This window comes from Macaca fascicularis, chromosome 7 (assembly GCF_037993035.2).
Source record: "Macaca fascicularis isolate 582-1 chromosome 7, T2T-MFA8v1.1".
NCBI classification, from domain to species: domain Eukaryota; kingdom Metazoa; phylum Chordata; class Mammalia; order Primates; family Cercopithecidae; genus Macaca; species Macaca fascicularis.
Window position 1 is genome coordinate 51988049 of NC_088381.1, and position 11884 is coordinate 51999932.

An 11884-nucleotide genomic window follows, 5' to 3' on the forward strand; every position below is an offset into this window, starting at 1 on the left:
TTGAGACGGAGTCTCGCTCTGTCGCCCAGGCTGGAGTGCAGTGGTGCGATCTCTGCTCACTGCAACATCCGCCTCCCGGGTTCAAGTGATTCTTCTGCCTCAGCCTCCTGAGTAACTAGGATTACAGGTGCATGTCACCATGCCCAGCTAATTTTTTATATTTTTAGTGGAGACGGGGTTTCAGCGTATTAGCCAGGATGGTCTCGATCTCCTGACCTCATGATCCGCCCGCCTCGGCCTCCCAAAGTGCTGGGATTACAGGCTTGAGCCACCGCACCCGGCCGAGAATCTTTAAAAACAGCTTGCATGTGTTCAGAAGATGAGAGAAGGTTATGGAGGCTGTAGAGGGGTGTGTGGAGAGAAGTCTGGAATATCAGTGAACCAGTCTGAAGAGGGTGGGGCCAGACTGTAGGACTTTGGATGTGGCTCTACAGGCAACGGGGAAAAACTAGAGATTTGCAGGCAGGGGTGCCATGATCAAACAGCAGTGAAGGGAGTGCAACAGCATGGGAGGACAACAGTGGAAAGACTGGCTAGGACACAACTGTCAACATGGGTGAAGGGAGGACCAAATTGGGGGACAGCAGCTAGGGATGGAGAAGAGGAACAAGAGGGACTTCAGAGACCTTCCTCACGTCAATGCCATGGGCTCAGCAACTCTCTGGGTTGGCCTGGGAATGGAAAGACTATAGGGCAGGTAAGGGAAGGGAAATAAGGCCAGGCACAGTGGCTCATGCCTGTAATCCCAGCACTTTGGGAGGCCAAGGCAGGTGGATCACCTGAGGTCAGGAGTTTGAGACTAGCCTGGCCAACATAATGAAACCTCGTCTCTACTGAAAATACAAAAAGTAGCCGGGCATGGCCAGGCGCGGTAGCTCACGCCTGTAATCTCAGCACTTTGGAAGGCTGAGGTGGGCAGATCACGAGGTCAGGAGATCGAGACCATCCTGGCTAACACGGTGAAACCCCGTCTCTACTAAAAATACAAAAAATTAGCTGGACATGGTGGTGGGCGCCTGTAGTCCCAGTTACTTGGGAGGCTGAGGCAGGAGAATGTCATGAACCCGGGAGGCAGAGCTTGTGGTGAGCGGAGATCGTGCCACTGCACTCCAGCCTGGGAAACAGAGCGAGACGCCGTCTCAAAAAAAAACAAAAACAAAAATGAAAATTAGCCAGGTATGGCGGCATGAGCCTGTATTCCCCACTACTCGTAAGGCAGGAGAATCGCTTAAACCGGGGGGGCAGAGGTTGCAGTAAGCCAAGATAGTGCCACTGTACTCCAGCCTGGGCGACAGAGCAAAACTCTGTCTCAAAAAAAAAAAAAAAGAAAGAAAGGAGTGCCCAAAATAAGTGATTGTGGGAGAGCAGGAACAGGTTTTTCAAGGGTGGGTGTGGTGGGGTAGAGAGAGGATCTGAGAAGATATTGAGTCAGGTTGGAGATAGCTGTGGAATATTTCTGGTTGGAAGGATTGGGAAGGCGCAGGTGTGAGTTGGAAATAGTGGCTTGAGGCTCAGGAGGAAGCTGAGAACTAGAGATCTAGACCTGGAATCGCTGGAATGTGGATGCTATTCTGAAGCCATAGAAATGAAGGTATAAAGTGAGAACAGGGTAATCCCAGCACTTTGGGAGGGTGAGGCAGGATTGCTTGAGTCCAGGAGTTCAGGACTACCCTGGGCAACAAAGTGAGACCTCATCTCTCCAAAAAAAAAAAAAAAAAAAAGCCAGGCATGATGGTGTTTGCCTGTAGTCCCAGCTACTTGTGAGGCTGAGATGGGAGGATTGCTGGAGCCTGGGAGATGGAGGCTGCAGTGAGCCATGATTGTGCCACTGCACTTCAGCCTGGGCAACACAGTGAGACTCTGACTCAAAAAAAAAAAAAAGAAAAGCGGGTGTGTGGCTCACGCCTGTAATCCTGGCACTTTGGGAGTCCGAGGCGGGCAGATCACGAGGTCAAGAGATCGAGACCATCCTGGCTAACACGGTGAAACCCCATCTCTACTAAAAATACAAAAAATTAGGTGGGCGTGTTGGCAGGCGCCTGTAGTCTCAGCTACTTGGGAGGCTGAGGCAGGAGAATGGTGTGAACCCAGGAGGCGGAGCTTGCAGTGAGCGGAGATCGTGCCACTGCACTCCAGCCTGGGTGACAGAGCGAGACTCCGTCTCAAAAAAAAAGGAAAAAAAAAGAAAGAAAGAGAAAGTTTAACTTCTGAACTTCCAATAGCATGAATAAAAACAAAAAAAGAACTCTGGAATACTCCTAAACGTACAAGACAGGAAGTGAAAACAGGCTGAGGAAGGTGAGAATTACCAGGATAAAAGAGGCCAAGGATGGAGAGAATTTCAAGAGACTGGCCAAACAAGCATGTCAGTCACAAGCAGCAGACGCATTCCAGGCTCATGACTCTCCAAGAGACCATAAGATCTAAGAGTGAGGATGTGCCTCAGGGTGCAGGGGTGAGGGTCGACACAGGAGTGCAGGGATGAAAGCAAGCAGGAGTGACTTTTGGTTCTTGGCAGTCCTTCACCCAAAAATACTGTTTTCTGGCCAGACGTGGTGGCTCACACTTGTAATCCTAGCATTCCGGGAGGCCGAGGTGGGTGAATCACCTGAGATCAGGAGTTTGAGACCAGCCTAACCAACGTGGTGAAATCCCATCTCTACTAAAAATACAAAAATTAGCCAGGCATGCTGGTGCACACTTGTAATCCCAGCTACTCAGGAGGCTAAGGCAGGAGAATCTCATGAACCCAGGAGGCAAAGGTTGCAGTGATCTGAGATCGCGCCACTGCACTCCAGCCTGGGTGACAGAGTGAGACTCCGTCTCAAAAAATAAATGAATAACCCTGTTTTCCCATCTGCCAGGCTTTCTGCTTTCAGCCCAAGCCCTCTGTGCCATAGGGCTCTGCCCTTCCTCCTGAGAGCCCTCCCAGCTCCTTTGGACACTGCCTTGATCCCACTTGTGATGTGCTGTCACTCTCAGTGAGCACTTTTTTTCTTTCTTTCTTTTTTTTTTTGAGATGGAGTCTCGCTCTGTCGCACAGGCTGGAGTGCAGTGGTGCAATCTTGGCTCACTGCAACCTCTGTCCCCCGGGTTCAAGTGATTCTCCTGCCTCAGCCTCCCAAGTAGCTGGAACTACAGGCGCCCGCCACTATGCCTGGCTAACTTTTGTATTTTTAGTAGAGATGGGGTTTCACCATATTGGTCAGGCTGGTCTTGAACTCCTGACCTTATGATCCGCCCGCCTCAGCCTCCCAAAGTGCTGGGATTACAGGCATGAGCCACCGCTCCCCAGCCTCAGTGAGTATTTCTTAGCTCTCCTGCCAGAAGCCATTGACCACATACTATGCTCATTTACCATGGTCTCCTGCACAGGCCTGCGGAGCAGCACAACCTTAGTGATGTGCACTAACGTGAACATCTCAAAGCAGCACTTGCTGGATGGGTCACAGCTTGCAAATGTGCACAGCACTCTTCTCTCAATGAGTAGCAAGTACCCCTTGTTTGTCCTAGTTAAATATTACCATTTCTCTGAACACAAGATTATCCTACCCCAAGTGTTTCCAAGAAGACTTAAGAGTCAAAGTTCATCTGTCTCTCTAACCCAAGTTTTAACACCCAGCCTGGCTCCAGGTGCCAACAATAAAGGCAGGAATCCTCCAGTCTGGGCAGCTGTCTGCAGTCACAGTGAAGCTGTAAGAACCTTGCCATTTTCAAATTTCTTGAGACAATGAGCTGTTACACAGTAAAGTTCTACCAGGTCCATCTGGTGGTTCCAAGAATTCCCAAAGTTACAGTCAAGCTGGGACCGACCCTCTCTGCGAAGGTCCCAGTGTCTGCACAGGGAAATTCAAGTAACTTTTGTTCACACCCAAATCACGTTTCTGCTGCCACTTTCTCCTCCCACAGGAGAGAAGTATTTCAAATCCTTGGGAGGCAGCCACAACACCGAGATTATCTTTTAACTGCAAGGAGGCAATGTGTGAAAGTGATATTGTGTGACTTGGCAACTTACAAATACTGAAAGGTTTTCTCTGTTCAATGCCACCACCTATTCCACTTCCTCTCCTTGAGATCAATGCTGTCTGCCTGGGATAATCTGGCAAAAGTGCCAAGTGGGAAAGCAGCCCTAGCACTTGCCTGGGTGGTCTGATTTCTAGTGGACTGCTGAAAAATGGATGGTACAATGCCTCCCTTTAGCTTTCCACCCCTTCATCACCTGACAAGACTTAGTGAGAAACTTTTGGGAGCAGACACCCTGGATCATTCGGAAGCAGAGACCGAAATACTCAGAGGGTACAGAGCAGCCACCATAACCAACAGAGGAATTAGGGTGTGCCAGTGGAGGCTGTGAAATCAACAACACTTGGCTTGCAGTTTCCTGCTTCCTCCTAGGAGGTGGGCAAACCCCTGTGGCACACTCATATCTTAACTTCCCATTCACAGCTCTTTCTGTGCAGGAAGTTTTCTAATCATCCCAATTATAACCACATGCAAGGAAGAGGTCATTAAAAGCCCACGCCCACAGTGCAGGGTGGAAGCAGGCACTTAATAAAGAACCTTGGATGAGGAAGTCAACTAAATGGTGCACTGGAGTTTCAAAGGATATAACGAGTGAGCAGAAAACAGATTCCATGGTCGAATAACTGTGAGAAATGTTGGGTCAAATAAAGCTGAGCCAATGTCTTTTTGTAGGATTTCTCAGAGTCTTCAACAAACTAACAAGCCTTGTGAATCTTTATTTTGGTTTCTTTGTTTGAGACAGAGTTTCACTCTATTACCCAGGCTGGCATGCAATGGCACTCCTCAGCTCACTGCAACCTCCACCTCCCAGGCTCAAGTGATCCCCCTGTCGCAGCCTCCCGAGTAGCTGAGCCCACAAGTGCATGCCACCACATCCGGCTAATTTTTTGTATTTTTTGTAGAGATGGGGTTTCGCCATGTTGCCCAGGCCATTCTCAAACTCATGACCTCAAGTGATCCACCTGCCCTGGCCTCCCAAAGTGCTGAGATTACAGGCATGAGCCACCGTGCCTGGCCAATCATTGTGAATCTTTGAAAAAACAAATAGGCTGGGCACAGTGGCTCATGCCTGTAATCCTAGCACCTTGGGAGGCTGAGGTGGGTGGATCACCTGAGGTCAGGAGTTCGTGACCAGCCTGGCCAACATGGTGAAACCCTGTCTCTAGTAAAAATACAAAAATTCTGAGTGTGGTGGTGGGTGCCTGTAATCCCACCTAGTTGGGAGGCTGAGGCAGGAGAATCGCTTGAACCCAGGATGTGGAGGTTGCAGTGAGCCAAGATCGCACCATTGCACTCCAGCCTGGGCGAAAAGAGTGAAACACCATCTCAAAAAAAATAAAGAAACAAAAATGAAATAGGTAGCAAACCCAAACCTATTTGACCACGGAACCCTGAGCACCTTTCAGGACTGGCATTGCTTTAAAGAACTGTCTTAAAAAGCCCAAGAATTTTCTCCAGTGGAAAAAATAAAATAAAACAAACAAACAATAATAAAAAATAAAACATTTAAAAAACAAAAGCACAAGATCTGTATTATTCCATCCCCTCACACTGGAGAAAAAAGGTAGCTTAGCTAATACTAATTTGTTACTTTCACCACTCCCAGTACTCTCAAGAATGGTGACAACATGATGATGCTACATTCCATTCTTTCCTTAGCCAGCCTAAAATAGCCCCAGTGCAGTTTAACACCAATATCTGAGCTTCAAAACCTTTAAAACAGCCCTGTCCTGGGAATGAGACCCAGGTCAGCCCCTTCCAGCTGCTAAATAGCTGATGACTCTGGCACATACCATCCTCATTGAGGTCTTGGTTTCCTCATCTCTAAACTGAAGAGGTTAGAATAGAGTTCTAAGAATGTTCTCAGCTCTAACAGTCAACCATGGACTCTAAACACCAGGTATATTTTTGCAATCCACCATTACACTGCATGACGGAAATAAAAACGACTGTTCTGGAGTGTGACTAGGTGTGACAGTTTCTGAGTCTATCGCTTTTCCACCTGCTCTCTCCTGAGCTTGGTGCCAACACCCTGAGTAAATGAAGCTGGGCTCACACCCAGGCACCAAGGGCTGCATCTCCCAACATCCCAGCCCTGGGAATGCAGACACCACCATCTCAAGGAAAGGGCGGGTAAGCAGACACCACCATCTCAAGGAAAGGGCGGGTAGCTCTGACCAGGAGAAGACTCAGAGGCCTCACATCCAAAGCTGTTTCTCCCCATACCACTGTGTGCCAAGAGGAAAAGCCCAGCCCAGGATGAGGAGGAGCAAATCGCACCAGCCAGCCAGCTCTCTCCTTCCCACCCAGGACTCCCCACCAGATGTGGCTGACAGGACCACAGCTGCTTCCTGTCATGCCATTTCCTGGGGCTTCCTGATGGACAGACTGTCTTGCTAGAATGCAGAAGTTACTTCTACCACAGTTTGCACAGTCATTTTTGGAGCCAGAGATGAGGTTTAAGACTGTCAAGCAGCTATTAATACAGGGTAGAACTATCTTGCCCTCTGCTAGCACTAGAGCAAAGCTCTCTGCATCTTTAGACAACTGACTTCCTCTCTGTCAGACAGCATCAGACTTTTTATTTCTGATTCTGACAGGACCAAAAAAAACACATAAAAAATGGAAAATCATCACATATGGCATATACCATAAGGCTACAAGATCCTACTAAAACCCAAACCCCAGTATACAGCAGTTTTGTAATTAAAGTCTGTTACCAGAAGACATTGGCAGGAAAAAAAATGCAAATCTTTCTTTATTCGATGAATAGAGATGACCGTTTGCCTTACATAAGAGACAAGGTCCTTGCAAAGGCTCTGTCAAGAAACATTAAGCTACAAGAGGAATGTTCAGAATTTCCTGATGTTCTAAGGAACAAGCTATCAGAATTTGCCCTGAGGGCTCCTGTTGGCTAAGACACCTTGAGACCAAGAAAGAAGCGAAACATTTTCACTCTCCTAACAGCGTATAATTATTTAGTTCAAGTCTCCTTTGATTTTGCTCCGACCCTTGAAGCAATTCAAAGTGGGAAAACTCATGCTGTGAATGGCAGGAAGGATTACTTCAAGGACTTCTCTGACACCTGCAGGAAACTTAAAAGCTGCCAGTGACCAAAATAAAGGACAAGCAGGGTGAATTAACGTGCCGATGACATCCTGACAGAGCAGAACATCAGGGCTCATCATTCACCAGTCAGCACAAACAAGCTTCCCTAGAACAGGTTTTGAGCAGATGTGAAACAAGAGGCATAGGAGCTCTGGAGCTAACAGTTCAGCCCCTCATGGTAGAAAAAGATCATCCCTGTGCTCTCAGCTCAAAGGCAGAAAGGTGTGGGCTTTAAGTAGGAAGACTGTCCTGTGGCTCATGCCTGTAATCACAGCACTTTGAGAGGCTGGCGCCGGGGGATTGCTTGAGACCAGGATTTCGAGACCAGCTTGGGCAACACAGTGAGACCCCTTCTCTACAAAATTTTTTTTTAAAAGGAGTAAGGCCCAGTGGCACATGCGTGTAGTCCCAGCTACTCAGGAGACTGAGGTGGGAAGATTATTTGAATCCTGGAGGTCAAGGCTGCCATAACCTCCACTGCGATACAGCCTGGGCAACAGAGTGAGACCCTGTCTTAAAAATGAAAGAAAGAGGGCCAGGCGCAGTGGCTCACGCCTGTAATCCCATCACTTTGGGAGGCCAAGGCAGGCGGATCACCTGAGGTCGGGAGTTCGAGACCAGCCTGACCAACGTGGAGAAACCCCAACTCTACTAAAAATACAAAATTAGCCCGGCGTGGTGGTGCATGCCTGTAATCCCAGCTACTCAGGAGGCTGAGGCAGGAGAATCGCTTGAACCCAGGAGGCAGAGGTTGCAGTGAACCAAGATCGCGCCATTACACTCCAGCCTGGCAACAAGAGCGAAACTCTGTCTCAAAAAAAAAAAAAAAAAAAAAATGGTGGCTCACGTCTCTAATCCCAGCACTTTGAGAGGCCGAGGCGGGCGGATCACAAGGTCAGGAGATGGAGACCATCCTGACTAACACAGTGAAACCCCATCTCTAGGCCGGGTGCGGTGGCTCAAGCCTGTAATCCCAGCACTTTGGGAGGCCGAGACGGGCGGATCACAAGGTCAGGAGATCGAGACCATCCTGGCTAACACGGCGAAACCCCGTCTCTACTCAAAATACAAAAAAAATTAGCCGGGTGAGGTGGCGGGCACCTGTAATCCCAGTTACTCGGGAGGCTGAGGCAGGAGAATGGCGTGAACCCGGGAGGCGGAGCTTGCAGTGAGCTGAGATCCGGCCACTGCACTCCAGCCTGGGCAACAGAGCGAGACTCCGTCTCAAAAAAAAAAAAAAAAGAAAAGAAATCCCATCTCTACTAAAAATACAAAAAATTAGCCGGGCGTGGTGGCGGGCGCCTGTAGTCCCAGTTACTTGGGAGGCTGAGGCAGGAGAATGGTGTGAACCCGGGAGGCAGAGCTTTCAGTGAGCCGAGATCGCGCCACTGCACTCCAGCCTGGGCGACAGAGCGAGACTCCGTCTCAAAAAAAAAAAAAAGTCAGGCCAGCTCACAGGTCAGTGCATCTCAACTATGTTGCCACCACACATAGGTCCATCAGACAAACGTTCCCTGGTCCAGACTTTTTCAGAGCCCCGCGCACCTCTCCTCCCTCCCTAATCCAGACTCTCCTATCTGGTCAAAATCCACTCCAAACTAGACCCATGGCCAAAATGCGGAATTCTTATCAAGGACATTTTTCAACTTGGGCTACCTTCCCACCCTCTCCCAGCCTTCTTTCCCTGACAAATCTCAGGGGCTCTCCTGTACTGTATACACTAGTTTGGCAGGTGGTGGAGCGGTGGCAGGTGTCCTGGGCTTTTCCCACATTTTTCCACCCCACCACAGGCTTCACCACCTCCTCATATATTGCTGTCACCCCCTCTTCTAAGGTGACTCAGGACAGGTGTCTATCCAAGAATGAGGGAATGTGATAGCCACATTTCGCTTCCCCCTGACGCTAGGGGACTTCCCTAAGGGTCTGACGGTGCCTGCTCCAGTCCCCTTCACTAGCACAGCCCAGTCTCCGGGTGCTAGAAGACCCCACTCTCTCCAAGACTTCAGCGCCCCGCCTCCTCTGCAGTTCCACCTGTTGCTAGTCGCGCCCCCCACGAGTTACGATAGGCCAGGCCTCAAAGCCCGCTCTCCCATTGGGCAGATGACCCGTCCCTCCTACGCCACGTCTCCCGGCTCTGGCGAAAAGAGGCCCGGGCGGCGGCCGTGGGCCCTAGGGAAATCTGAGAGCTGGGTGGCAGGAGGGGGGCTTTACCTGGAAGGGGTTTACATCCACTGGGTCCGCGAAGGGGTTGGTGTCGAAAGCCGACATGGCGATCGGAGGCCGGCGGGCGAACTCCGCGAACGCTGATGCCTCCGGGCACCCAGACCCAGCGGCGCTTCGTGTAGACCCTCCACTTCCGGGAGCGAGGCAGCGGTTCTGGCGCAGGCGCGGTGCCCTCCCCGAGGGGCGTGACCCTATGACGTCACCGATGTCCGCTCCGGCCCTCCCCCCCTGCCCTGCCCACAGTAGTGCGGCGGGTGGGCTTTTGGCTTCCGTCCACATCTTCGCTCTGCCGGGGATTCAGGGGTCTCGGCTGCCTGGAGGGTCTGCGGAGCCAGAGGCGTGGCCGGAGTCCTTCCCAACTGCCTATCAATCTGACACCTTCCAATTTTATGTTTCTAAAGCGAACTCTCAAAAGTGGGACAGGAAACGGCCCCTTCACTTCCCTGTAGACCAAGTTTGGGAAGAAGTCCAAACTGATTCCCGGCCAGAGGACAGGGGTGACAGGTGAGGCCAGAGGCCTTGGGAGAACTAGGAAAGCGCCTGCTCTGCAGAACGTGCTCCGGGAGAGAGAAGTGCCAGGATCATCCAGCAGTCCTCCACCAGAGCTGAGCCTGCTTCTTTTAGGGCTGCTCGCCCTCTGATGTCATTTCATCGTTTTAGGAACGAGGGTTCCCGGGTCCATCAGCTTTGGGACCTGAGTTGGGACTTGAACCTGGCCATCAAGCATTTATTAAGTGAATGAAGGAATTCAGCGACAGAGCCTCAATCATGGGGGAGGTGGCTGCTTCACTCTCCACAACTCCGCTTTTTTTTCTTTTTTCTTTTTTTTTTTTTTGCGACAGGGTCTCACGGTCGCCCAGGCTGGAGTGCAGTGGCGCCATGATAGGTCACTGCAGCCTCGAGCTCCTGGGCTCAAGCAATCCTCCCACCTCAGCCTCCTGAGTAGCTGGGACTACAGCTGGTCGCCACCATACCCAGCTAATTTATGGATTTTTTTTTTTTGTAGAAATAAGGATCTCACTATGTTAGGCTGGTCTCAAACACCTGGGCTGAAGTGGTCCTCCCGCTTTGGCTTCCTAAAATGCTAGGATTATACTCATGAGCCACTGCCTGGCCAAATCCATCTTATTTATTTGGATCTCTCTGGTATTCATCTCTGCTGTCACCGAATCCCAGCCACTGTCATTTTTACCCTGGACTAATACAGTGCTGTTAATTGGTCTATTGTTCCTCATGCTGTAATCAAAGATCTGTTTAAAGGGGGCAAAATTGTCACAAAATTTTGTTAAAATTTTTCAATTAATTTCCATAACGGGCCAGGTGTGTGGCTCATGCCTGTAATTCCAGCACTTTGGGAGGCAGAGGTAGGAGGATCACTTGAAGCCAGGAGTTCAAGACCAGCCTAGGCAACATATCAAGACCCTGTCTCGGCCGGGCGCGGTGGCTCAAGCCTGTAATCCCAGCAGTTTGGGAGGCCGAGACAGGCGGATCACGAGGTCAGGAGATCGAGACCATCCTGGCAAACACGGTGAAACCCCGTCTCTATTAAATACAAAAAAAAACTAGCCAGGCGAGGTGGCAGACGCCTGTAGTCCCAGCTACTTGGGAGGCTGAGGCCGGAGAATGGCGTGAACCCGGGAGGCGGAGCTTGCAGTGAGCTGAGATCCGGCCACTGCACTCCAGCCTGGGTGACAGAGCGAGACTCCGTCTCAAAAAAAAAAAAAAAAAAAAAAAAATTCCCTGTCTCTACAAAAAAAAAAATATATATATATATATACACACACACACACACATATATATATCACACACAAACACATAATTAGCTAGGCATGGTGGCCTGCGCCTGTCCTCCCAGCTACTTGGGAGGCTGCAGGAGGACTGCTTGAGCTCAGGAGGTCGAAGCTGCAGTGAGCCATCATTGCACCACTATACTCCGAGTGATAAGAGTGCGACCCTGTCTCAGTTAAAAAAAAAAAAAATCAGACCATGCAAGGTGGCTCATGCCTGTAGTCCCAGCGCTTTGGGAGGCCAAGGCAGGCAGATCACCTGAGGTCAAGGGTTCAAGACCAGCCTGGCCAACATGGTGAAACCTCGTCTCTACTAAAAATACAAAATTAGCCAGGTGTGGTGGTGCACACCTGTAATCCCAGCTACTTGGGAGGCTGAGGCAGGAGAATTGCTTGAACCTGGGAGGCGGAGGTTGCAGTGAGCTAAGATTGCAACATTGCACTCCAGCCTGGACAAAAAGAATGAAACTCTGTCTCAAAAAATAAAAAATTCATAAAGGCCCAAATTCTTAGTTTGTCTTCAGGGTCCTAAAGGATCTGCCCCTACCTTTCTCTCCTTCTGGCCCATTCTGGTGCCCAACCCCCGATGTTCCATCCATGCAAGTACTTTTCAATTCCTCAAACCTTCCTTCTGCCCTCGTGTCTCAGGGCCTTTGCACATGTGTTCCCTCTACCTGGTAATCACTTAACCCATGCCCCACTATCATCCTCTGGTTAACCTCTCCTTACCCTTCAAATGCAAG

General features: G+C 50.0%; 1 protein-coding gene across 5 annotated transcripts in view; it reads right to left on the reverse strand.

Moving 5' to 3' along the window:
* Positions 1–9509, reverse strand: part of SCAMP2 (secretory carrier membrane protein 2) — a 31578-nt gene extending 22069 nt beyond the window's left edge. For all 5 annotated transcript variants that reach the window (XM_073996373.1, XM_045395782.3, XM_045395783.3 and 2 more), the window contains exon 1: positions 9343–9509. In XM_073996373.1, the coding sequence (XP_073852474.1) occupies positions 9343–9399 (57 nt within the window). In that variant the 5' untranslated portion in view covers positions 9400–9509. The remainder of the gene's footprint in view (positions 1–9342) is intronic.
* Positions 9510–11884: the final 2375 nt, after the last annotated feature.